This window comes from Cygnus atratus, chromosome 2 (genome assembly GCF_013377495.2).
Source record: "Cygnus atratus isolate AKBS03 ecotype Queensland, Australia chromosome 2, CAtr_DNAZoo_HiC_assembly, whole genome shotgun sequence".
In the NCBI taxonomy this organism is placed as follows: Eukaryota; Metazoa; Chordata; class Aves; order Anseriformes; family Anatidae; genus Cygnus; species Cygnus atratus.
Genome location: NC_066363.1, coordinates 47,407,245 through 47,435,188, shown reverse-complemented (window position 1 = coordinate 47,435,188; position 27,944 = coordinate 47,407,245). Strand labels below are relative to the sequence as shown.

General features: G+C 35.4%; 1 protein-coding gene across 9 annotated transcripts in view; it reads left to right on the top strand.

Moving 5' to 3' along the window:
* Positions 1-3,228: 3,228 nt before the first annotated feature.
* Positions 3,229-27,944, top strand: part of ULK4 (unc-51 like kinase 4) — a 242,747-nt gene continuing 218,031 nt past the window's right edge. For 2 of the 9 annotated variants that reach the window (XM_035549729.2, XM_035549734.2), the window contains exons 1-17: positions 3,235-3,436; positions 5,953-6,101; positions 6,833-6,932; positions 10,086-10,225; positions 11,536-11,698; positions 14,197-14,298; positions 15,141-15,224; positions 16,058-16,133; positions 16,740-16,835; positions 18,527-18,642; positions 18,768-18,840; positions 20,761-20,860; positions 21,357-21,461; positions 23,494-23,554; positions 25,384-25,565; positions 26,309-26,355; positions 27,124-27,202. In XM_035549729.2, the coding sequence (XP_035405622.1) occupies positions 5,964-6,101; positions 6,833-6,932; positions 10,086-10,225; positions 11,536-11,698; positions 14,197-14,298; positions 15,141-15,224; positions 16,058-16,133; positions 16,740-16,835; positions 18,527-18,642; positions 18,768-18,840; positions 20,761-20,860; positions 21,357-21,461; positions 23,494-23,554; positions 25,384-25,565; positions 26,309-26,355; positions 27,124-27,202 (1,662 nt within the window). In that variant the 5' untranslated portion in view covers positions 3,235-3,436; positions 5,953-5,963. Of the gene's footprint in view, positions 3,437-5,670; positions 5,781-5,947; positions 6,102-6,832; positions 6,933-10,085; positions 10,226-11,535; positions 11,699-14,196; positions 14,299-15,140; positions 15,225-16,057; positions 16,134-16,739; positions 16,836-18,526; positions 18,643-18,767; positions 18,841-20,760; positions 20,861-21,356; positions 21,462-23,493; positions 23,555-25,383; positions 25,566-26,308; positions 26,356-27,123; positions 27,203-27,944 lie in introns of all 9 variants that reach the window. The other 7 variants (XM_035549730.1, XM_035549735.2, XM_035549728.2 and 4 more) reach the window with 6 other exon arrangements.

Genomic DNA, 27,944 nt, shown 5'->3' with positions numbered 1-27,944 from the left:
CGTGTGATACTGAAATTGTAACATTTGAATTTATTGAACAACTGCAGCGACCTGTGAATAGAGCTGACTTCTTATCCACAGCAGCCTTGTCCCAGAAAAACAAGGTGATTAAATCATAAAACAAGAAACTTAATATTACCACAGGACTGCAGAAATAAGAAAAGCACACAAAGTTTTACTCAAACAGTGACAGCATGTGCTAGTTTCAAGAAAGTGTTGGAAAAGAATCTGAGAATAAAAAGCACAGGATAAAGATGTGCTCATGTTCTTATCCATCATTCTGCCAAAATGGTCTAAGACCAGAAAAGTGGCCCCGTGTACTTCCCAGGAATGATGGAGCTGTCAAGGCAAATGGAACATAATATTATATACAGGCAACTGAATCATCATACCCGAAACACTGAGAACAGAAACTCTCATGAGAATGGGGGTCAGTCTGGAATAGATGTACCTAAAGAAAGCAAGAAACACCATGTACTGACAAGATGGGTTAGAGCATGAGTAATCTTGATAGCTGGGAGAAAATCTAGTACACGTGGCAAAATAAAACAGAAGTATATAACACCTTCAACAGGCATTAGAGCAAACTAAAGAACAGATCTTATCAAAGAAAAGTAAAACATGGAAACATACCTTAATATTACAGGCGACTAGTCAGACTTTCTGGAACCAGGCAAAATGTGAGAAGCTTCCATAGCACCCATTGAGGATAGAGCAGTGAAGTGTTTAAGCATTCCTGAATTACGTGGTTTAATCACGAGATCTCAGTTTACTTTAAATTAGGTCATATATTTATTTAAGAACAAGAATTTGATTACAACTGACTGTCCCTTATGATAGCCAGGCAAGAAGCAAAGCCGAGTTTGCTGTAGAGATCACAAAGAGTATTAAAATGTTGGAAACAGCAAAGAGAATATTTAGCAATCCATTCCTGAATGTTGAAAATATTCCCACAGTAAAGTTTACTGCATCTGCGTAAAAGACTTGTAGTCATGTTCAGTTACTGGTACACAGTGGAAGGAGTAACAGATCAAACTCGTAAGAAAGGGGCTAATGATAAAACTTGCAGAATTACAGTTCTGATTTGTATTTGTATTTACAATTAATTATTTATTCAAGATAGTTCTTGTACAGAAAGCAAGTAACATTTTTGAAGAGAGCTTATACCAAAGGGGCTGTTATACTAAAGGGAAGAAAACCCAGTCTGGGATATATTGAAATTACGCATCTTGATGGTGAGAAAGATACAAATGTATAATGAAGTGTGTGTATCAACAACACACAAAATATCATAGTTCCCAACTAAGAGGAACTGGAAAAAAAAGGGGGTATGAGTCAATATGTCCCCTGGGTGTGCTTTTAATTGCACTGAACATTCTTCATTATGAAGACCATTTAATTTGAAAGGCTATGGATCTCTGTCTTGTTATTAAAGCATTTTGTTTGTGTTTCTCTTTCTGCTCTGTATTGCTATGGCCACTATTATGTGAAGATCTCAAAAGACTGTTAAAGTTCATACCAGCTCATTCCCCACAAATTCCCCTCTTGCATAAAAACAATCCTTAACCTGGACTAATTTAACAGAAAGCTGTACGCAGGACAAAACACTAGAAATGTTAAAGCAAAGGCAGTAATTTGACAGTTATTATGGCTCAGTTTTGTCCTGTTGAGCAGGGACAATTCAATTAAGTGACTTTTCTAAGCTCTGCCAGCACGCTGCTGTTGGAACTGGTTCTGCACTTGAGCTAGTATTCTATATCGGTCATCCTCATCAGAGCCAGACAAAATATACAGCTTTCTAAATCTAAATAAATCCTTCTTCAAAGCGTACTTTTCTTTTGCCAACTTAAAGAAATGAGGTGACATTTATTTATGTATTCTGTTTATTTATATCTAGTCAACTACTCATTTACATTAAAAAAGAAACGGACAATTTATTATGTTTGTGCAGTTCCAAAACTGTAGCTTCTTTGACAATTACAGATCAACTCTGATTGCTGAAAACATACGCTGCAAAATGGGACAGAATCCAAAATTATTAAGAAATGAGCACTTTTGTTGAACATACACATGATATTTTTCAGTTCTTATCAGCCCAGCCAGTTCTATGTGGATATTCAATATATCAAGCCTGCTTTCAGCCCTGACCTCTTACCGGTTTTCTAGACTCCCTGCCAAACCTGCGAGCAGCTGAACAGTGACAAAAGGTTTGGCAAGCTGAGGGAAGGAAGCTTCAGTTCCTCCAGGTTTCTGCTCTGTGCCTACAGCCTCTGGTGGCTGAGGAGGTATGAAGCAAAAATGGCATGTCTCTTACAGCTGGCACCTTCCCAGCTGCCCTCTCCCAAGTAGGGTGTCAAGGGGTATTTTTATTTTTTATTTTATTCTTATTTTTTTACCCCAGTATTAGGGAGGGGTTACATACATACTGAAATCTTTCCTATGGTGAGAGCGAAAAAAAATTGGTCTCATCCTGCCTTAAACACCGACTGTTTAAGGATACTGGTCCTTGAATTTAATTTATTTCTATTATTTATGTCTATTATTTAACTTATCCTGTTGAGGATACTGTGATTCAGTGATTCTGTGATACTGTTTCTTTCACTAAACCAGGTCGAAACGTACCGATGGGCTCAAAACTGTTAGGAAGGCAAAGTGGGACAACAGATAAAATAATTGTTCACAGCTCGCCTTGGGGAGATACACTAAAGGCGGTTAAAAGCTAAATGTAAAAGAAAAGGACTTGGTATTTACTTTTTAGGGGAAGAAGGAAAGGGGAGGGGAAGGACCTAAGGATGAAGAATGACGTGAAACCTCCACTTTACAGACAAAAAATGGAAAAAATATTTGTTTCAGGGGCCGTTAGGACGGGGCCTGCCGGTTGCCGAGCAACTAGAGTCTGCCTAGCAACCAGGCGGCGCTCCGGCTACATCCGGGGACCCGCGGCGGCCCCGGCCCCGCTCCAATGGCGGCTCCGGCGTCCGTCCCCGTCTCCTGGATACGGGCGCGCGGCGACGACGACCCGAGCGCTGCGGCGGGGGGAGCGGGCAGGCCTTCCTGGCGCTTTGCGGCGTTTCCTCACTATAATAAAAATATTGAGACATAAACTAGCTGACAGAGTCTCTTGACGTGTTGTGCCGGTGTCTCTCCCTCTGTGTGGCGTGTGGCGGGGAGCTCCCTGTGGGCACACACCCCTGTTCCACCCCAAAGCGGGGCATGGGAGGCTCCGGGACCGCGGGCGGGGCTCAGCGGCGCCGGCCGATGGCGGCGGAGCGGGGCCCTGCGGCCCCCCGGGAGGGGTGGGTGCTGCTCGCCCGCCGCCTGATGGCTGGCGGTTGAAGGGCGAGAGAACCAACGGCTGCTAGGACTTCAGCAGGGCCTTTGGTACGGTCCCCCATAGCATCCGCCTGGAGAGGCTGGCAGCCCGTGGCTCGGACAGGTACACGCTTTGCTGGGTTAAAACTGGCTGGACGGTCGGGCCCAGAGAGTGGCGGTGAACGGAGTGAAATCCAGCTGGTAATCGGTCACCAGTGATGTTCTCCACGGGTCGGTGTTGGTGCCCATCTCTTTAATGTCTTTATTGATGATTTGGATGAGGGAATTGAGTGCACCCTCAGCGAATTTGCAGATGACACCAAGTTGGGGGGAAGTGTTGACCGGCCGGGGGTAAGAAGGCCCTGCAGAGGGACCTGGACAGGCTGGGTTGATGGGCAGAGGCCAGCAGGTTGAGGTTCAACATGGCTAAGTGCTGGGTCCTGCACTTTGGTCACAACAACCCCGTGCAGTGCTACAGGCCTGGGGCAGAGTGATTTGAAAGCCGTGCAGAGGAAAAGGATCTGGGGGTGCTAATCGATGCTCACCTGAACATGAGCCAGCAGTGTGCCCAGGTGGCCCATAAGGCCAACAGCATCCTGGCTTGTATCAGGAATAGTGTGGCCAGCTGGACCAGGGAGGTGATTGTCCCCATATACTCAGCTCTGGTGAGGCCACACCTCGAGTCCTGTGTTCAGCTTTGGACCCCTCACTACGAGAAGAATATTGAGGCCCTGGAACATGTCCAGAGGAGGGCTACAAAGCTGGTGAAGGGCCTGGAACACAAGTCCTGGAAGGAGTGGCTGAGGAAACTGGGGTTGTTTAGTCTGGAGAAGAGGAGGCTCAGGGGAGACCTTATTGCTCTCTACAACTACCTGGAAGGAAGGTGTGGGTAGCTGGAGGTCGGCCTTTTCTCGCAGATAACTAGTGATAGGACTAGAGGGAGTGGCCTCAAGTTGTGTCAGGGGAGGTTCAGGTTGGGAATGAGGAGAAATTTCTTCTTAGAAAGAGTAGTGAGGCATTGGAACGGGTTGCCCAGGGAGGTGGTGGTGTCACTGTCCCTGGGGGTGTTCAAGGAAAGGTTGGACCTGGTGCTTAGGGACATGGTTTAGTGGGTGACATTGGTCATAGGGGGATGGTTGGGCCAGATGATCTTGAAGGTCTCTTCCAACCTTAAGAATTCTGTGATTCTAAGGTGACCTCCCTCAGCAGGGCTTGGGCTGCGGGAGGCCTCAGGCCTGCATGTGTTGCTCCGTTGGGAGTGCTCTGGCTGTTCATTCACCAAGAGAAGAAGGAATGCTTCTGGAACTGGGCCTGCTGGCCAGAGCAAATGTGGTTCCCGTGGCACCTGTAGCCTGCTGTTTTGCATGCTTCTGAGGGGTTTCACTGAGATTTCAGTGGTGGACACTGTGTTGTCTAGTGTTGTCCAATGATTTTTTTTTTCTTTTTAATTACCTAAAGTTCTGTCTGAAGACTTGAGAATTCTCTGGTCTCGTTTTGGTCTTCAGTTTGTCAGTCTAGGAGCTCTGAAAGCTCCTCGTGAAAGAGTTGGAGCAAAATTGAATCTATGGTTTGTAATTAGGCATTTGGCAACAGTACTGCTTAAGCAGCCTTCCTCTCCGTCCTTGTTGATGGTTCTTGTTGCCATGCTGCCTGCTGCAAGATGCAGCTTTACTGTGGTTTTAAGGTAACTACACTGAGAACTGGCCTTGTTGAGGGAAAAAAAAATATAAATGAGAAGGAAGAATTTGTGTTGAGATGAAAGCAAGCAACTCCAAATGGCTTAGAAGTAATTCAGCTGGTAATTGAACAACCTGAGTTGGCTGTGAGCTGGAAGAACTTACCACAGGGTGGTTATTGAGTACTAGCAAGCAGTATATCTTGTTTCTGGAATTTGTTTCATTTGTTTCAGTACACAAAGCACATAACATTCTTGAGGCAAAATTGAGAGTTATAAGCTAAATTATAACTTTGTTGTGGAACTTCGTGACTCCCACAAAGCAACGTTGGCCAACAAATTTACACAGCTTTTGTTTGTAATGAATAGTTTCTATCCACGAAAAAAACTTAGCACTGACTCCTATAACTGGTAAAGCTACATGCGGCGTAGTGTTGGTGACAATACTAATTCCTGTGTTTTTTCAGTTATGTTGATTAAATTTTTTAGAAGGGTTAAATTACATGGTGGAAAGTTGCAGGGGAATGTGTATCTGGTGTGCCCCTGGGCAGAAATGGCAATCTTATTTGGTAAGGCTTTCACTTTAGAATATTTTCATTTGGCCAGCAGTTTTATGTAGCACTTAAAAATTATGATTCCAAATTGAGAATTTTATTTACTGGTAAATTATTTGTAATCTCTAGTTATTGGCCCATCTGTAACTGGTGGAATGCGTAAAGAGCTTTGGAAGTGGAAAATACTATCACCTGTTCAAAATTCTGATCAGATTTCCTGAGAGCAGGCCTTCTGTGAGGTAGTTATGTTTGATTTTTCTGGACGTATGCATTTTCTCTTTTTAAGAATTGTGTGTTTAAATGCAGTACATCAACGATTACTAAATTTGAATGCTTCCCCCTTCCGCCTTCTTCCTTTAAAGGTTTCTCTGTTTATGAAAGTAATATATTTCTAATCCCTTGCCAGTAAAGCATCCTTAAGCATGGAGAATTTCATTCTGTATGAAGAGATAGGAAGAGGAAACAAGACAGTTGTTTATAAAGGAAGAAGAAAAGGGACAATTAATTTTGTTGCCATTCTTTGCACTGATAAATGCAAAAGAGCTGAAATAACAAACTGGGTAAGTAATGTTTTTCCTGCTAAATTTGGGAAAAGATATAGCTTAAAAAATTCTTGTAGCACAGGTGATAGTACAGAAAAACACCAAATGCTTGTTTACATGGAGTTTGTTGTCATTTATATCAGCTTCTTAAGATTTCAAATTCCTATACTTTGAGTCTTACTTTAAAGTGTTTATTTCTCTCATCAGGTTTTATTGTGTAAATCACATGCATAAAGTCATGCTTACAGGCTTACTGTTTCTATGATACATCAGAGAACCTTTTGTAAAAAAACAACAAAAAAAAAAGCTGTGTTCATACATTCATTTTATTTCCTCTTACTACATCCAACCATATTTTCTCACAGTCGTGTTCTCACTGAAAAAGAAAGCAGAAATCTAAGTTTGATCCCAAATTCTGATTTGGAGTCTGTTACTGTTTTAATGATGCAGAGAAGTTAAATAGTGCTTGCAAGTCTACAGTGTTTGTATTTGAGTGGTTGGGGAACTTTTTCATATTTTTGAAAGAGGTTAAATAGGGCAAGGTCTGTGGGGAAAGTTAAATGTCCTCAACTTATATGTAAAATTAAAATCTTACAGTTAGAAATTAATTTCTAAATCTTTTGCCTGCTGGAATAGGTACAAGAATGAGTAGTTGACCTAGAGTAAAGCTATATTGTCTCAACCACCCCTACAGTTCGTATATACATCCTTTTTTTCTCCATTAAAGAATGTTAGGAACTTTGTTCTAGGTTCGTCTGACTCATGAAATCCGACACAGGAATATAGTGACATTTCATGAATGGTATGAAACAAGCAACCATCTCTGGCTTGTAGTGGAATTGTGCACAGGTAAGATAAACTCAGAAGGTAAAAAATATTGTACAGGTATTTGTAAGAGATTTCTTATAACAGTTTTTCCTACAACAAATGCTCCCTTAGGTCTTTGAAAGAAGTTAACAATCATGTATTGTGTAGGATATATATACATATGCTTAAAAAAATTTGCTTCTGGAACATTTTTAGAATTCCACTCAAGTCGTATTTCTCTTCTACTTCACAGTGTATCATGTTAAATATTAATTTATGTGACATAATCTTAGTTTGTACTACCGTAAGGGGTGGGTCTACTCAGGGGAACTGAAATTGTGAGTAGTGGGAGGGTAGTAATATAAAATTTTACTTGAGAAAAGATTTCTAATGACTGTCAACTTTGGTGTTCTGATTTTATAGCACACCATAATAAATAGGGCAAGGAGTGAATAAGTTATACTTTACAAGTGACTTGACATTGTATAAATGCTTCTTTTTTTAATCAAGGGGCAGTTCTGTGTAAATTTTTTTTGTCATTTGTTTGTTTTTTCCTGTTCAATAGAAGTATTTTGACTCTTCTGTTAAGATATTAATTTGGGTGTGTTGAGAACCCAAGACTACATTAAGTGATTCACTGAGTTTTGATAGTTTCTTGTCAATCTGTTAAAACAGAAAGGTTTTAAAGCGTTTTTTAAACTTCAGAAAGTATGCTTTCCTCTACGTGGAAAGAAAAGAATTCCAGTTGTGCAAGAGATGCATGTTAAGATTTTCATATGTGGGATTTGTTTCATAGTAAGAGTCAATATTGTACACTGCCTTTTTCCTATCCACAATTCTATTTCCAGAAATTTTTGGAGAAGCTACAAGTCCTGAAAAATAATCGGATTGTTCTTTCAATTATCAGAAGTGAAGTTAGTTGGCTGATTTGGAAGCTTTGCCCTATTTGCCTAGTCTTACTGGCATGTATATAAGTTATTAGACAGCCAGACATTCATTAAGAACAGTTAGAGCAATTATTATGTATTTTATCTTGCAGTATTGCACTGTGGTTGTAAAGTTATTGATATTTAAGATTTGAGATGTCTGGCTAAGAAGTCTATCCTAAGAGAACATTCCTTTGACTAAAAGCTGTCTGTGATTGTGTCCAACCCCCACTTCTGAGCTAAGATAATACTGGTGGGGCATATAGAAGTGGAACATCAGGAGCCATCTCTCCATCATTGTCACTTGGCAGAGAATGGAAGAGCAGAGAAGTAAAAGCTTCCTGAATGTTCTCTCACTATAGGCATAGTTAATAAAGCTTCTGTCTGACCCGTCTCAAATTCTGCTTGGAATCCCTATATTCTTTGTCAGCAGTTTGCTGAAAGGAGGGTGTCTCGGAGCTAGTATACTTGTAAATGGAATAAGATAGGAATTTCTTATTGATTCTGTATAGAGCCTTGAAAACTGCTTTTGACATGTGGACGATCTCTTGCTCATCTCAAGATGACAAGTGAATTTCTGTTACCAGAGGCAACATACTTTTGTGTTGCTGGCTTCACTATTTTTTTCTCCTGGTATATTCGGTCGTATTATGGGACAATTCTTTATGTAGCCCTCTAAAATACATTGTAAAAAGTGGTAACTAAGAATGATGGAAAATTCTTTACTATATTTAGTTATATAGTATGGGGTTGGCTTTAAAGGTATGACTGATATACTAAACAGTGTAAGAAAGATTTTGGATGATTTTAAGATTCAGCAGTGTTGAATAATTTGAAGAATACTGTGGTGAAAGACCTTACGGTTATACTATTCGCTGAGAGAAATTACTAAACAAAGGATGGGGGGGGAAAAAGCTTAGAAAAATCTGTTATGTGATTTGGTATATTATCCTTCTCTATGGAAAGCTCTCCTAAACCGTGTTTTTGTTTAGGGACTTGTTTTTGTCTTTATTTTGTTTTAATCTGCATGATTTGGCTAACGTATATGATAGATAATCCAGGAAACCCATAGACAATTCACAAAATACGATGCAGGGTCTTGGGGAAACAGATTAGGTGTAAAGGGACAAATATGGAAGAGGAATGGGATCTTGGGAAGATGGGAGTGTGGAATTTAGGATGGTAGACTGGGACAGGAAGAAGAAAGACTGGTTGAGCAATGAACTGGTAGAAGATGGGTAATTAGGAGAACTCCAAGTCTTGTGAAGAGTTAGGTCAGCCATGGCTCAAATGGGATGTGTCTGACATACCTGAGAATCACTGGGATGTGGAGAATAGGTGATGGGCGAAGAGCAAGGACAGAGAAATACTAACAATCAGTTGGGAAAAGCATAGAAAGCAAATGTGAAGCATGGAGAGGGGCACAGGTGGTAGAAGACGTCTGAGGGATATTTGCAATGCTTTGTAGGTGTAATCAGATCAGAAATGGAGGAAGGGGTGGTCAGAAGTTAGTGAAGAAGGAGAGTGGAGATTTTGTAATGACACAGAAGAAAATTGTGTTGAGAAGTCCAGAGAGGTGAGCAGACTTGCTGGGCTGGGCAGCTGGGATTTGTACAAGAAGCCTGAGAAGTGGAAATTCATTCCTGAGTATTTTTTATTATTTTTTAAAACAAAAAAGAGGAAAGGATAAAAATGAAGAACGGAGGCACACAAGAATGAAGAAGAGGACTATGTAAAAATACCATGTGTGAAGAACAAAGTACATCTGTTGGATGATGTTGACCTCTGGACCCCTATTTCTTTTGTCCGAGAACTTAGTGAGGAATTCCATGTCATTAGTTTTAGTGCTTGTTCATAGATGTTGATAGCCTGCTCTTGGTTTTATTTATTCTCTTAACTCATCCAGCAGGGATCTGGGTAAGGAGTCTGAATAAACCCATGTGTGCTATCACACTGGGACATGATTCACTACTTCATGGAATTTCTTTTTTGCCTTGTGTTTCCTTTGCAAAATTAAACAACATGAAAGTGTTGTTAAAGTCTTGCACTCAATTTTATTGTAGTCAAACTTAAGATTTTTGTCACAATCTTGGAAGTAGATTTTTCTGTACATTTTATAATTATTTTGTAATCTCAAGATATTTTTAACAAATACTGGTAACCATTTTTGCTTGACATTTTTTGAAGAAGTATGTATAATGTCTTTGCCTGGCGTTTTCTGTATATGCACAAATAATTCCCGTGCTGACCATGTGTAAACGTATTTCAGGTGGTTCTCTAGAATCGCTTATTGCTCAAGATGAACATCTACCTGAAGATGTAGTGAGAGAATTTGGTGTAGACTTGATTACTGGTTTACACCACATTCATAATCTTGGAATTATCTTCTGTGAACTGACACCTGGAAAGGTAACAAGGAGCATTATTTATAGTGGACGTTGTATATTACCTTGTATGCAATCAGTCTGTTAATCATTATTCCTATTGTAGTGTTTGTGAGAAGCTCATCTAATGTTGGAAGCCAGTTGAGCTTTGTAATAAATGTAAAGACAAGAAATGAGCTTGAATAGTTTATGATCTAATTGATTTATTTCTGTATTCTAAATTTGATAGAACTATAGATTCTTTTTGGCTTGATGTACTGGTCTGAATTAATCAAGGATTTTAGTTCTCTATCCTAGGGCCCTAACCTCATTATTATACCTGCTCTGTCATGCTGCAGAATATTTTGAAGTCACAGAAAATGCTAACAAGGGAGTAAAGTTAACTTTCTTTGTAAATAACTTTCTCAATTGTTTCCAAATGCCATTTAAATTATCACCTTTCTCTTGCATAAAACCACCAATCTTTGCAATTTCTGTCTTTGAGTGTCCATGTGGAACTTACATATGGTTCAGTCAAAGTTCATGGTTTTGATTTAAATAGTAAAGTGAATATAGCTGTGATTGAAAGTTCTTGCTTTAACAGTAATTCTGTTTTTGATATTGATCTATAAGTGGTGAAGTTGCCCTTGTGTCTGAATTTCCTGTGAAACTTGCACAGTTGTACTCAGTTTGTCATTTGTGGGTCGAAGTGCAGTAAGTAGATATGAATACGTAAATAAAGCATGATGGTAATGCCTCTGTATTTTTCTGAAGAAGAAAAGAAAAAAAGAAAATGTAAAAACTGTATTCTTTTGAACACAGAATAAAGTGCAAAAGTAAGACTTTTTCCTCCAGTCTGGCTAAATGGGCAATTTCTTCAAACAATATTTTGGGGATTCTGAAGTTTTTAATTATGGAAATTACCTTTATTTTAATTACGTCTCTATGCGGTGACTGCATGGGGAAAATTCTCACGTTTGTTAGACAAAATCTTTAGAATTTTCTGCTGGATCAAATTGGAAAGATTCACTTTTTTTTTCCCTCAGAGAAGACAGTGTTTCTTTTTACTATCCTTTTACTTTACAACACATCTTACTTTTACTCTCTTTTTTTTCACTGTAGTAACATCATTATTATTTCGATTTAACAAATAAACAAAAATGTGCGTTGAACCATTGATGGTTCTGTTGTGAGCTTAGAAAATTTTCTGGTTATAAGAATATGAAAGTGATCATTCATCTCTTTACTTAAATGATTTGATTATGTTTTTTAATTTTTTAGTTGATATTGGAAATTTCAGCAGTCACTACTGTTAATATCTGGTACTTGTTTGTTGGATTCTGTTTATCCCTGTAGATCCTGCTGGAAGGACCTGGTACTTTGAAATTCAGTAATTTTTGCTTGGCTAAAGCAGATGGTGAAAATCTGGAAGAGCTTTTTGCTTTAATTTCCTCTGAAGAACCAGGAGGAGATGTCAGTGAAAGCACTCCACAAAGATACTTAAAAAACAGATTTCGAGGTATGATACTTTTACTAGTCAAAACTGTTTTAAACCAAAGGGCCAGAATGAAAGCGGGGAAAAAGCCCTTGTTATAAATAATTTTGAGAGGAGACTTTGAAAGAAGGTAACTGATCATCGTTCTGTTGGGGCTTACTAAATTCATGGAAAAACTGAATAATTAATTCTGTTGGGTGGACATTTGTAAATACTGTGTTTGCCTGTGTCTTTGCAATGGAAAGCATCATCTGTAACTTTTCTGTAAGCAGGGTTTACATATCCCGCATGTGGTGATTTACTTAAGTAGGCTTAAAACTAAAAAATTTGATCTTAAAGATTGTTTGGAGGGATTATAACATGGAGAAGGAACAACACTCGTGAGTGAATAGGAAGTAGAGAAACCGTGTTTTACAGGTGTATGGCCATAATTCTAAACTTTACAAGGACAGTTTAACTAAGAACTGGAAGAATATCATTCTGTCATAAATCATATGATAGATTAACAATTACGTACCTTTCCTACTTGTTCTAAATAGACTTCAGGTTATTTTTGGATTGAACCTTACACATAGGTGATTGTTAAATAAATATAATACAGCCTGTAAACTTTCAACTTTTCAAAGGCTCTTTTGCAACTGACATCACATCCCAGCAGTAGAGTTTAATGTACAAACTGTTTCTGTATCCTGAACAAGTTTTCATTAGCTCATAAACTGTTCATGATTTATTTTTCATTGGAGAAAAAGAAAAAAATAGGACCAAAATTTATACACATTTAAAAAAAAAAAAAGACTAATATGAATGAGATTGAAAATGGTTCAAGGTAGCTAATTAATTGAAAATATTAATTGTGTTTGGGTTTGCTAAGGGAGATTAAATCGTACGTTCTATTTGATGAAAAGTAATGATTATTAAAAGAAATAACTCAGTGAAATACCTTTGGTCCTTGATGCATTTCACGTACCATCAACTAAGTACAAGTTGTAGGATTACAAAAATAATAAAACTCACTGAAAACGTTGGAAATTGAACTTAAACTATCTTTCATAATTGATGACATTTGTATCTCTAGAGTTTAGCATATACATTTAAAAAAAAAAAAAAGTAATGCAGACTCCATAGGGTCTAAGAGTAATTTCCATTAACTTCATGTTAAAAGTATACACAATTCAGTAAGTACTACACAGAACTTCTGCTACTGTAATTGGAGACTGCACTGCCATTAGGTATCCATTTAATAATAGCTTAGGGATAGGCTTTTGTGATTTTTATTGACATGTGACTTTAATTATCCTTTTTGATGCCAGTGTTCCATTTTATTTCTAGTTTGAGGTCTGACTGTTTTGGTATTAAAGATACCAAAGAAAGAGCATTCCTTTAAGAAAGAGTGTTTCTTTTTGAAGTATGAGAGTTCCTTTGTTTTAATTCAAGAGACGTCCATGGAATGGACCACATGGCAAATGCCATGGTAAATAAGAAAACTTCAGATTTTTGTTTTTAATCTTCAGAATCTTTCAATGGTTCATGTCTTAGAGCATCTCACAGACCTCTGTTTCCAAGATAATGATGTGTCATAGCGGTTACCGTTATATGGAACAATGGAATTCTTGGCAATATTTTTGTGGGAACAAAGAGAACTTTCTCAATACTTTGCCATCTCCTGCAGAAAGCACATACTAAAAATATTAAGACCAAAACCAGATCTTTATTCAGGAAGAAATACAAATCTAATCTCTTTCCTGTTGCCTTTCAGAACAGCTTTTTCAATTGTATGGTTAATGACCTATTGTCACTTAAAAAAAGAAATAAAAATTTGATAGCAAAAGAATCCAAAATAAGCTTTTTAAAGGACTATGGAATTTACATTTTTGCTGAGTTTGCGTAATTCTTATAGAGATTTTGGAGAAACTAGTTAGTGTTTAGTTGGAAGCTACTGTAGAAATAGGAACTGCGTATATTTTTTTTCTATATCAAAACAAATTACGGTTTTCTGAATAAACTGCCATAGTCTGACATGTGATGTTTTTATAATGTTTTAATGTGTGAAAATAGGTATAACTAGTTTAGACCAGTTTACTGACTACCTTGTTTTTCTAGCAGTCTTCTAATTTTATGGAAATTTATGTCTTAGGATATATATTTTTTTAATATAAAACCGGATATAACCAAATCAGTTCTGTTATTCACATGAGAATTATGTTGGTTTAACATTATTCCCAATTTCCTTGGCTGTGTAAATTGTCAAGGTATATCAAAGCACTCTTTGCATTGATTGTATTAGAAAAGTATAGCGCAAACCAAGTTGGTTAATGGGAGTGAAGTAAACAACAAAATAGTTTCTGTAATCCTACATAATTTGAGAAAGGTATAAGAGGAAGTTACTTTCAAATTATGTTTGGTATCTCAATTTTCTTGTATCTAAGTGAAGATAAACCCTAACTCACTGAAGTGTGGAGAGAAAATTGTGTTCTACAGAATAGATGCTGAATCGAATTTGTTACATATACTGTATTTTGTAGGCAATCCATTATACATGGCTCCAGAAGCAATAAAGGGAGAAGACTTTTCCAAATCCAGCGATCTGTGGTCCTTGGGATGTTTACTTTATGAAATGTTTTCAGGTTGTAAGTTTGTATATTTCTTTAGTATCAGTGGTAATGAAAACGTATTTTGTATAAATTCTTGTTTACTTTCTAGGGAAGTTAAGGAAGAATTAAGACAGGTTTGAAAGATTTCTTGAAGAATATATTAAATTTACTTAATAGTATGGGACTCTGACAAGCAATCAATTGAAGTAATACTATTAAACTCTACTTTTGAATGAGATCTAAATATAACAATATTAACCAACTTGTAATCCTCAAATACTGTTTGAAATTGCAGCAGTATTTGCATTCTGGCAGTGTAATGTTTTTATCTTTATCAGTGTAATGTTTTTATCTTTTCATTATTAAACTCTGGGTGAATTAATCTGGCCTTTGAAGGAGAAAACTGGAACTAGAATAAAACTAGTCATTAGGCTTCCTGCAGATAAACTTAGCATTGTCTGCAGCTGGAAGGAAAACTGGAAGGAAACTGGAAAGGAAAGCTGGAAGGAAAACTTCAGCATCAAACCATTACAGTGCAGTCTTCTGAAGTCTTAGATAACACACTGATCTGCTGGATCGACATATTCTGCTTAGGCCTTCTCTGCTGGCTGTCTTATTGCTGATTTATACAGAGCTGTCACGGTGGCCTCCCTCAAGCCACCTTTATTACCTGTTTTGTCCTTGGCCTCTTCTGCTGTTCATGGTAGAAGAATTTAGAAAGGTTAAGAAGTGAACTTGGTAAATAGAATTCAGAGTGAAGGTGTTTATTGCTTTGGATGTTTTCTTTGGGAAATGAGCTCAACATGCATCATTGCACCTGAAAGCCATTTTGAAGTCTGCTTAATCAGGGAAATAAATCTTCTGTTTGTTTGTAGGAAGACCACCATTCTTCTCAGACAACTTCTCTGAGTTAATTGAAAAGATTCTGTATGAAGATCCACTGCCACCTAGACCGGAGGGTAACAATTTGCTCTTGTTAAATATGTTAAATCAGAGTAATACTTAAGTTGGTTTTACTTTGCACTGTTTCTTCTGAAGCTCATTGAAGGCATCATTTAGCTGTTCAAAGTGAATGTTACCATTGCTTTTCATTTGCTGAGAACTTCTTCCATTAATGATGAATGTTTATTTCTCTGTTGACAGACAGGCGTATCATTTAATGTTAAGAATTAAAAATAAATGTACCTTCCAGGATGGAATCTTTGAACTCTGTCATCCTGGGCATTGGTGGTATTTATGGTGACACTTTAATATTGGTGTCCCTTTTCAGTTAGTAGCAATGAGTACAGTGCTGTAGAGTAAAAAGTGTTACTCCTTTCAATTCTAAGGGAAACTTTGTTTTCGAAGTCAATAAATTGCATTTCATAGTTCTGAGCTCTCAGAATCAGAAGCAGAGTCTTTCTCATTTAACTAAGAGTTCTGGAAACCTCTTTTGCGTAATAGGATGCAACAATAGTCCTTTTAAAACTGTCACGGCTGGTGTAAATTTCAATTAAAGCAGCTTTCAACTCTACTTTATTTTCTGCTAATAGCTGTATGATAATGGAGAGTGGTTTTTTAAGCATATAAAAAATCGAATTACTTTGGTAACCAAGTATTGTTTTTTGCTGCTTCAGAAGATCCTTTGAAATGGAGAGTTTATATTTAGAACTTTTGATGCATTCACATTTTTTCAGATGAAATTACTATTAAATTAAACTGTTCTAACACTATCTTCAGATAAAGATTTGATCTACCTTATCATAATTGACAGTTGGTTTTGCTACCCAATACTTATATTAAGTGTTTGCAGGTTCTGCTTCTCAGAAACCTTCTGCAGAGTTCATTAGTTTACTTGATGGCTTGCTTCAAAAGAATCCTCAAAAGAGGTAAAGCGTCTAATTGATGAGTTGTTTACATTGTCTTTTCACCTCTGGAAAAAATCACTGCTATGGCACTACATGTATACTGTTCTGTATATGACAACGCAAAAATAATTTTGATCCTCATAAAAGAACAAATTGCACTTTTTCATGCAAAGATATACAGAACGTTCTGATTAAATATAGCTTTGTGTTTTTGTAGGTGGTGCTAAATACATAACTATAACAGAGATGATGTGTAGCTTTTTAAACTGGATGTCTTTGCTATTCCAGAGCAATGGGCTCATCTATTATATAAGGCTTTGATTTATAGGTGTTAAGTCTTAATTGTTGTATAATGTAAGATTATCATTTGCGGGGTAGTTCAAATAATTCAAATGTTGGGATTGGCTGAACAGTCTCTTTCAGTCTTCATCGCTCTGTGTTGTGTGAATGATGCATTTCAATTGAGGCAAAAAGTTTCTCATATAAGAAAACTTATTTGTTGTCCAAGTACAACTCAAAGGGATTAATTGCTTCGTTGAACCTGGTGATACTAAACCTAGCCTGATATCTGTCTTTGTAGCTCTACTTTGCTGTTGTTTTTTCAGTTTGTTTGTTGCTTTTCAAAAGGCTGAATTGGACAGACCTGTTGCAGCACCCCTTCTGGAAGGGCTCTCTTGGCCATTGTGATGGTGATTCTGCAGACAGCCAGGGACCAAGCTTCAGGTACTGAATGTGCAAACAGATGTAGCATACAAATGAACCAACATTTTTACTTCTTTTTTGTTTGTTTTCCTGTGGTTTTCCTGTGAATATTTCAATCTTTGAATTTTGCTTAGCATTTTCATGTTGTTAACTAATTGATGAATGAAATTTTACTCCATCCAATGAACAATTTGGGAGGCTTAGAAATTGCATTATCCTATTAGTGTATTAGATTACCTGTTGCTTTCAATAGTCCTTTCTCCATAGAATGTATTAACATTTTTATTTATTTTCATTGTTCATATAACAAAGATGCTCGGTAATTTGACTTCTAATACTGTTCTTCAAAAACCTTTCTAGAAACTTATGAGTCAATTTTATCTCTTTTATTGAAGTTTTTTGTTAGGTTTTGTGATGTTCTAAGGTTAATCATAAAAACAATCCATACAGTCTTAGATTTGTTTCAGCCTTGCAAATGCAGCTGACCCATATTTCTTGTTTACAGAGTAAATCTAATGTTTTTTTAAATCTGTAATACTCTTATGTATGTGGAAACACCCAACCCTTTTATGAAAACAGGCTTATACGTTAAATAGGCTTCTTCAAACGTCCATTATCTTGCTGCTTTTAATTTTTTAATTTCCAATTAGGGTGTGTTTTAATGATCTGTAGTTCTAAATATTTGAATGATACTTTAGATTCCATCCAGGGAACAAATGTGAAAATAGTTTTATTTTAGAATGCTGAATGCTTTTGTGTTTTATCTATTTTTTTTTAAAATTCTCTCTTGCATTGTTCAATACCTATTTCTGGTACCAGTGCTGCAGCATTTTTGTTACTAATATTTATTCTTATTTGGGATGCTGCTCTTTGTCTTTTCATTTCATTACTACTTTCTCCAAACAGGCAGGTAATAAATCAAGATTTAAAGTTTATACCACAAAGTTGGAACTTCTTCAAGGTATTAGTGAGACGTAGGTCAACCTCCACCACAGTGTTCCTCTTTGAGGAATTCTCAGAGGAACAGAAGAATCTTTTGACCTTAGTATTGATGGTCTTCTAAGGCTTCTGAAATATACAGAGATATACACTAATTGACAAATATGGCAAGCCTAGGACATGGGCTTGACATGGAAAAGAAGTTGTCTACTTTTTCCTTTCCAAATATGAGGCCCATTTTTTTCACAATATGGGAGAGATTAATATTAGATATTCTGGAGACCCTTCATAAAGATGAAAGTTTTATGAGCCAGTTCCATGTGAGTAGCACGGGTATAAAAAACGAAGTGCAATTAATTGCCAGGTCAATCCTTAAGCAAAAGCTAAAAAAGGTAGCTTTTATTGACCTTAATCTAGGTTACAGACTTCATTATTAAAAGTATGGTGGTTGTGACTTTTTTTCTGTGAAAATTTAATGGTCTCTAAAGCTTTTAATATTTCTTTATAGCTCTATTATTTTGGGGTATAAATTTATCTACTAAATTCAAAAATAAATTTTTCATTTCTTAGTATTCTCTAAGTCACTTGCCAGAAACTTATTTTTCTTTGTTGCCTTGACTAGTATAAAAAGTTTTTATAACACGTATTACAATAGGATGCTGATCTATGAGAGTGACATTTAAATTGCATGTTACTAATTCCAATAAATAACAGATATGATCCATCTGATTTCTTTTTTTTAAGTTGTATAATTAATATTTCCTATTAAACAGCAATGAAGACACAGTATCCTCTGTGCCTTGGAATACCAAGGAGCCAGAAGAGGCTTATAAAAATCTGTCATCTTCTACAGCGGATATTAAGCTACAAAGCAATTCCTTCAAAATAGGTAATATTTGTTATGTTATTTTGAATCATTGTGTGTCCCGTGAATTGTGTCTGTCTTACCAACATGCTTATTTCCTGTGTTTTGTTTCTTCCTAACTTCAAGTATGACTTCATGTTCTCTTTCAGTAGAAAATCCAGCTGAGTTGCGCCCCAAAAATGCAGTTGATGGTGAATCAAATGAATCCATATTTCTTCTCAGGTATGAAAACCAAAGCAATAGTTAGAAGGCCCTTGGAAGTCTGTGTTTTTCCCCCCTGTCTATTCAGATACTTTATTATTCTGTTTGTAATGTTTTGTTACAGTGTTTCCTTGTTTGCGTTTGAATTTTCTATCAACAGTTTAATATTAAGGTGCATTTGAAGAGCAGTTAAAACAAGGTGTGTGGCGAAAGCAATGTTTTTATGGCTTTATGAAATTGGTTCTTTCTTAACTGTGCCTAAACAGAAGACTCCACTTAGAACTTATTTCTTTGTTTAGACATGAGAATATGCTTTGAATATGGTTACTTTAGATATGAAAGAATAAATGTTCAGCTCAAGATGCATTAATAAATTCTGCCTGTGGCTCTTCATCACAAGCTGTTGGTATTTACTAAGTACTGCACTAGGTATTAAATAAAAAATTGTGATTGATTTAAGTGATATGTTTCACTTGAGGTGTGATTCTGAAATTTGTACTAATTTACAAGCCAAGGAGGCTCTCCAAAAAAAAAAATTTGTTCTTGTCCTCATCAAGTAGAAATATTTCAGTTTAAAATGAAACACTCTTTCAAGATTTTTATGTAACCTGAAATAGGGCTTTTATGCACGATAATGTCTACTTTTCAAGTTATTTCAGTTGGTTTAATGAAGTATTATTACTCAGCTGTGATGGAAAAATGTAAAAATGAGATAAAACCATACTTTTAGCAATTCAGAATGTCATTTGTTATTTGCCTTAGTGATTTGCTGAGAATACAGACTGCAATGGCAGTACAAACACTTGATATAAAACCATATAATCCAAAAGTGTACTTTTAAGACCAATATATTTTATTTATGGTGAGTACGCTTATTTTAATAATAAAAAGAAGAAAGGTAATAAGTAGAATTTTTAATTCTGTTTCTACTCTTTGCTTGAATGATTGAATTTCTTAAAGCTTAAATTTTAAAGCATTGAAGCGTAAGGAAGTTCCTGACCTGTCACTTGGCACCAGAATTTATTCAACTGTCAAGGTGGTTAATCAGCTTTTGACAGTGGTAGCTTCTTCTACATGTGCAAAGGGAATAGATCTTACTCATTTCAAGTAGTTTGGTTCAATGATTCCTTCTCTTGTTTTACCTGAGAAACAAACTGAGAACTGGAAAAATAGGTAAGATTTTCTGTCTTTCAAACATACATAAAAGCAAATTAGGTTCAGAAAAATGTTTGATAAATGAAGTATATGGGAACCTAAAATAATTTGTTCTGTCTCCTAGGTAGAAATCATGCTTTTTTGATTTAGGAAGTGAGACTGTTTAAACTTCCAACCAGATCCATTAGGCACCTACCAGATATTTAGGCACCACTTCATTTTGCCTATTAAATTTAAGTTTCTGTCCAAAATACATAAGATACAATTTTTGACAAAATAAGGTTAAAAATGGGATCTACATTAGTCATTTGATCTTTGCTTTCAGTGAGTATCTTTAATTTTGTCTTGTGATTGTATTTTTAGTTTAGTTGCTTTTTCTAATAAAAAACTGATTTGCAACTGAATATGTATATTACTTTCTGCAAATCAAGATTCTGCAAATGTCTACTCATTTAAAGGTGTTGATTAGAATTATTAAAATTAGCAGGTCAAGAAACACCGATTTAAAGTTGATTTTAAACATTTGAAATTTAAATTAATGTATTCTACCACAAAAGAGTTCACTAGCAGCTTTATTAAAATCGCAGAACTACAACGTTCTGTTCTCTCCTTTCTTTGTTTTCTAATTAACGGAAAGGATTTTTAAAGAGACTGAAAAACAAGCCTGCTTCACACTCATATATGAAGATGAGACAATTTTTAATTTCCATCAGCTTACAAAGATTTGGCAGTCAGGAGAGAATGAATAACAACAAAATAAATCACAATTTCTGTCTCTTTTTATAGTTCTCGTCCTACTCCTAGAACCAGCATTACAGTAGAAGTAAGTGATGTTACTACTGCCCCAAACCAAAATTCTCATCAAAGAGATTCATGCTTGACAAAGGTGAGTAGAAAAATAATAGTGAGAGATGGTGGTATCATCACAGTTACAATTATAGCCTGGAGTCTATAATAAAGACAAACTTCTTCCCCATCCTATAATTATAACAGAAGGGTAATTCCTACAGTAGTAGTTCATTTAGTGTGCAAAATTTTTTTTTAAAAGTTTGCAGAACTCCAGATGTAGGAGTAAATCAAGATGCTTAGTCTTCCTTTTTTTTTTATTTTTTCAATGTATAGTAGAAGGTAATTGTCTTATTTCTTACCTATCTACTTTTTTAAACTTAGGTTGCAAGCTTGTGTCTGTTTCTCACGTGTATGTTTATCATAATTTTTAGTTGGGAGGCCTTATCTACTACTATATGAATGAAAAGCAATTTTAAATATATAATTGACATGGCCAAACTCTGTGGTATAACATTTAAATGAAATATTGTGGGAATAAACATATCTTCTTCTTTTGTGCAAAAGTATTTCAAAAACCTTTGTTCTTGTTCTAGGATAAAAATAGGTGCTCAAGTCAGCAGGATATGGAGTCAACATTGAAAGAGCTCATTTACACTGAATCTGATCTTATCGTGACACCAATCATTGACAATCCAAAGGTATAGCAAAATGAAATATAAGATTCAGGAACTTGTGGGTGAGGCTAGTTTTGTAGATAAATCTGTAATCAGGGTGAAACTCCTTTCCTGTATTTTATAACCCTTGTTCTAAAGCAGTTCCACCTAGTCATCTGGAAAGCTCTCATGCAAGTTTTTGGCAGTCTTTTGTAACTCTATTGTATTGTTAATTTGGAGGACAGAATTATTTTGGGATTGAATAGTAATATTCAAGTAATGATTTACAAGAAATAGAATCTACTAAATGCTGTGTTCAGTGCTTTTGTAGATTTGTTTTCTGATAACTTGCTTTATTATCTATTAAATGAACACAAGGCTCAGTGTGTTTTGGTGTGCTAAAAACAAAGCTGTCCATGAAGCCATCTAGTTTAGAAGTTAAACCTTTTCAGAATAACTTCTGTTACTCTGTAAGGTTATGAAGGTCATGATAATATTTCTAATAAGCATGAACTTTTCTGGAAAAGAAGACTTGAAGTTGTAAGAAATATCCATCCAATTTCTGTCTTACAGATTCTAACTTGAAAACTGTTTGTGATGAGTCTCTTGAGTGGAGACTGACACTTGTTTGACAGCAAAGGGAAGGCCAAAAAAGAATCAGAGCTCTGCACTGCCATCGCAGTGTAATGTGCGCCTATAGGCCCATGTGCAGTATTGGTAGAAAGAATGATAGGTTAGAGACCCTTGTCCTCCACCTATTATTTTAGTAACTTGACTTAGTAAGTGGGAGATGCAGGACTGTAACACTTTTCATTGGAAGTGATTAGCTCAGTAGAAAATTCTAATAGCCATTGCTTTAGTATAACAGTGTTTTTGTTTGTTTTAATGGAGTTCTTAACACACTTAAATTCTTGCATAGCTGGACAGAAAAACTACCCAATAATATTGTGTTTGGGTTGGGTGGCTGCCAGTGGAGAATTTCAAAGGTAATGAAACATTTGAATGCCACCTTTGTGAATTCACAGTTCTGTCTCAGGACTTAGACATGAAGCCTTAACCCTTCACTGCTTCTCTTCTGACTACAATTGTAAGAGATGAGACTGGGGGGAAGTGTACATGGAGAATAATCTCTTTACCGTGGAATCCTAGGTTCAGAATTAATGCAAAGTAGCCCTCTAAATTCCATGGGCATGTAATCAGAGTCACTGCAGATTTTGCAGTCTTCACATTAATGGATGACACTGACACCTGGTAATGCTGAGGAGTTTGCAATTTAATCTCCTGTAAATGGATTGACTAGATGCTGGCAGAAGTGCAAAAGCTGAAATATCAGCTTATGTTGTAAAATTTCCCTGTGTTCTGCTAATCTGTGGAAATGAAAACCTTTTTTCTTTTTTTTTATTTTTTAAATTAATCATATTCAGCCTGTGTGTGTAAAATCACCCTTGGGCTTTGTGTGTAAAAGGCTAAACTGCATACTGGAGTTAACTGCAGTATGCAGTCATGTTGTATATGCTTTAGTTACTGAAAATCACGCTGAAATGTTCAGTGTCTGAGCAGTCATCCCATTTGATGTACCAAAGAATGTGTTGTGGAAATAAACATACCTGACAAATGATTTATCAGTGATTGTGATTGTGTAACTTTTCATGTTCTAGAATGATCTAGTGTATGTACATGTATTTACTGTATGGCAATGAATCACTTAAACTTTTTGTGAGCTTTCAGCTGTGTATCAGACTAGATCATTTCTATAGCTTTGAGTATTCTTCTGGGCAGAAGCAAGGTAAAAATGTAAACTTAAAAAAAAAATCAATGATTTTGTATTTCTGTTAAATAAAACCAAGCATTTAAGTGGAAATGCTAACAGTTGTACTCAAAACATGAAGTTAAATCTCATATATCTGCTTGAAAGAAATGCATAGTGGGAAATAATGGAAAATAGCTCAGTAATGAGCAGTGATTTGTACAGCCATCCCGTATCTCTGTTTCACATTCATGTTTTCATGTTCAATAGCTGAAAGACTTCTAGAAATGCATTAAAACTAGTTGTAATGTGTGTGTTTTGCTTTTACAGATAATGAAGCAAGTGCCAGTTAGATTTGACTTGAAAACTTTATCTATACCAGCATATTCAGGTATGGCTCTGCTGAGGTTAAGACTTCTATGTTTTGCATATGGTGGTGTAACTATCCCAAGACTACAGCCTCCCTTTGTAGATTATAAGTTGTCATGGGGAGAATTCGTAATTGTTTTTCTGAAGCTAAAGTTGCAAATGTTATCTTTTTAGCTAGAACAAAAATGAGTAGAATTTTCAAGTGCTAATAGTTACATATACCCTTTCTTTTTCTTTTGCACTTTTCAATTACAAGCTGATGCTCAAAAGCTTTAAAATAAGACAGCCAACACTTTTTTTTAGCATGGGAAAAACAGATTTTTTTCTTGTAATATTTTTTGTAAAAAAAAAAAAAGATTTTAATTGAGATATTCAGCTAAATGGATTAAAATTTGACAAAGTTGAAGAAGCAAATGAAAACAGGATGTTAAAATGTGCAGTGTTGATAAACTATAATACTTGGCAGTCACACATATAATTGTGAAATGTTCCCAGTGGATAGCATAGATTTGTGGGTGTTTTTGTTTGTTTTTGTAGTGTTTTTAACCTCTAGCAAGTCTGTTATTTCTGAAAACAAAAGGCTGCACATTGTCATGACTGTAACATTTCTTTCTTTGGAATGTTTCCTCTTGTCTATTTAAGGAAGTATTGTTAGGGTGTACTGTGCTTGAAAGTGAATGTCAGGCTAGTACTCATAGAATTCAGATAGCACCTCTTCCTAGATGTCAAAGTTCCCCTTTTCTTTCTATACAGTATGTATTTTGGACAGTTAATTTGTTGAATAAATTTAATAGTTACTAATTTGTTGAAGAAATTTCATAGTTACTACAATTAAGATTGTAGTAAAAGAAAACATCTTGTATTTGGCTAATGTCCTAGGCAAAAATGATCAGACTCAGGAACCTAAGGAGGTGGTATTTTATTTAATTTTGCATTTAAGTACCTACATTATCAGTCTGATATTCTGATATGTTTAGCTGCTATTGTGTATATTTATTTAATATGGAAGAGTGTTTTTTTGTGGTTGTAATGCTTTTAGGGTTGTAGCTTTTTTTTTTTCTGGTTTGTTTTTTGAAGATAGCAGATTTGATACTGTTTATCAACACTTCTTCCTTACTATTAAAGGCAATATGGAGGAAAAAAAAAGATAAATACCTGAAATTCAAACTGCTTTTCACCTTCACTAATGTAAATTATAATTGTCTTCATTAGTCAGCGTTGCTACTTAAGCATAAGACAGGTTTAAAATATAGCCATGCTCTTAAATATTCTGTTCTGGAGCATACCAGGATGTCAGATAAGTTGGTAGTAAATAGCTAGCCAAAACTGAGAGGATATATGATTAATAAAGTGGACTGAAACAGATAAGGAAGTCTTTGGAAAATTCTCTATTCCCATACAATGATTGCTGTGCTGAACTACAGCATTTATGCTAATCATCCTAGTGGCTGTTGACTTGTGCTCCTCTTCAAGTTATCAATGTTCTGATACTCTTACGGCTTAACCAGATAGATAACTATCTGTATGAATATTTATTTAAAAAGAAAAAGACCAATCAAGTTTGTTGCAATTGATTCTGTGGGGATTTTGCTGACTTTTGTTAGTTTTTACCCCTACTTTGCTGTAATGAAACTGCGCGTGCTTTTTAAGAATTAGTGATGATAAAAAAAAAAAAGTAGTTTTTGATGTTAAAATATAGGACTAGTAAATGTTTACTTAAAGACCAAGGACTTAGGAGGGTTGAGCTTTCAAAAATCTCTCAAGGTTTTTATTATCTTCTTATGCTTTGTATTTGTTATTTCTTTTTTGATTTCTATAATCTTTATCTACTTGTTTGCTTTTTATGGTTAGCTGAGAAGTTATCATCTATGAAAGACGTGGACTGGAATGACTTCTTGCAACAAGTGTCTTCATTGCTTGATTCCACTGAGAAGAATGCAGGAGCAGCACGTTCTAAACTGAATTTACTGTATTACCTGTGTACTGTGGCTGTCCACAAGGAAGTTGCAAGCCGGCTAATTAACTCTCAGCTGGTAAATAAAAAAGCTCTGAAGTAATCAACATGGTTTACATGCTTGCCATTGTAGCAAAAATCAGCTTCATTTAGTAATACTTCAAGAAACTATTTGTGTAATGACTAACGATAAGGCCAGTTAAGTACAAAGCAATGAAAACATTATTGAGTTCCATGTAAGCTTACCTAAAGGAGAACTGCTGGAAATTGCTGTATTCCATTGTCATTGGACAATTATTATTTTTTATTATTACAATGATCCAAGAACTGAAATGTGAATTAACAGAACATTTTAGAAATGAGTTAGTAATTATGTAGTTAATTTTTAAGTGGCCACGTGTCAAATCAATTTATTTTTTAACATTTCCCAACTACTGCTGTCTATTCTCAAAAAAATTAAATTAAATTTCTTAAATACTTGCTGGTTAATACTGTATGATAATCTGTATTTGTAGATGAAAGCATCATTTCTTCCTCTGCGTAGTGGTATTCACAAAGAAAAAATATTTTTCTCAAACTTGTACATTTAGCAATTAAAAATATATATATATATATAGAAAAAACTTGATCTTTTACTCTCAGCACTTTTATTTGTAATCAATGTGTTTGGACAATATCTATAGTCTTTGTCTATAATATTTTTTGCAAATGCTATCGAAATACATTTTTAAATAGTTACTAGCATTTTGACTTTTTTTAAGCATCAGCCTCTGTCAGATCACTGAAAATCATTAACGTTTATCTATTTTCTTTAAATGATAGTTTCCAGTGTTAATACAGCAGCTGCGTGCAGCCGCCAACTGGGATATGTAAGTAACAATTATTTTAAATAATTTTTTTCAAATATGGGATTATCAATGAATTTTTTTTAGGAGTTTTTTGACCTTTCGAACTGCTTGACTGGCAGTGTGTATATAACATTGAAGTCTTTCGGTATTGAGTTAACATGCTGCTCTTTTGCCAGACTTATTATATTAAATGTCTAAAATTTTATCTAAGCGTTATATAACTTGATTTATTCAGTGATTTTAAGTAGCAATATTTGATAAACTAAGCCATGCTGTAATAGTAGTAAAATACCTGTAAGGATAGATTTTAAATGTTTGTCAGAAATATTTGAAGGTGATAGTGCCCTCTGCTGCTTGTTTAGTAAATGTTACTACTACAATTTTTCTTTAATGAAACGCGTAAAACTGATTTGCTGATATCTACTTTATTTTTGTTTTGTCAGCCATTCTAAAAAGTTTAAAGTGATCTCTTGGGGGTTTTCTCTATTTTAAGAAAACTGAATGGGAGCATGACTTACTACTAAGACTGTAACAAATAAAGAATCTCAATTTTTCACTGCTGAAGGAAAAAAAAAAATGTATATTTTTGCATGAATTTGATAAATGAATCTGAAATACTGAAATAATTTGGCATAAAAATTGAAATAAAAAATAATTTTTCAGCTGTAAATAGCACTTCAGATATTTCCTTCCCTTAGTAATCTGTAAAATATAAGCAGCAAGACAATTGTTTTGTGATATTTTTGAAGTAGTTTTTCTTCATCTACAAAAAATGTATTTCATATACAGACGTGCTAAAGTTGCTCGAGTGATTGCTTTACTGGCATTACACACATCTGAACTCAGAGAAAATGTACCTGTTTCTGAGGTAACTTTCCATTTCACTTCTTTTAACATAGTTAATGAGTTTAACGTTGTTAATGACTGTTTGTCAGTTTTTCACAGCTTTATTTTGCCCCGTACATGAAAATGGGAATATAATTAAATATGCAAACTTCTGTGTTTATTCTATGTAGTTATTGCAATCTTTACTAAACTGTGGCAGAACTACCCAAAAAAATAAAGCTCTAGCCTTTGTTTCTCTTCAGAAAAATCAAGTAGTCACTGTCATACTTCTGTGTGTGGGTAAGAATAAAAAATGTTGACTTATTTGGTTATCCTGAAATGTAATTATTAGAATAGTACAATTGCTTCTTAGAAATCTTTTTTCCTTTTACAAAAATTTATTGAGATGGAACTTGTTTGAGATTCCTCACAATTCTTGAAGAATGTGCATAATTGAAGGAGCAAGTCATTTTCTTTGGAGAAGAAAACTATTTTGAATTGTTTGCTCGTTTTTCATTCTGTGTAACTGATTTGATTTAAACAGAAATTAAAATGATCTTACTGTCCTGTTTTGTGTGTGATACATACACATATTTCATAAACTTAACAGTATTTGCTGTTTAATATCTGTTTAAGCTGTGAAGTTGACATCGTTTCTACTTCATGAGGTATAGCTAGTATTTGAATGTGAGGAAACACAACTGCTAAACTCACTTTGCAAATATGCTAACACACTTCGCAAATACAGAATAGAATAATTCAACTGGAAGAGGCCTACAAAGATC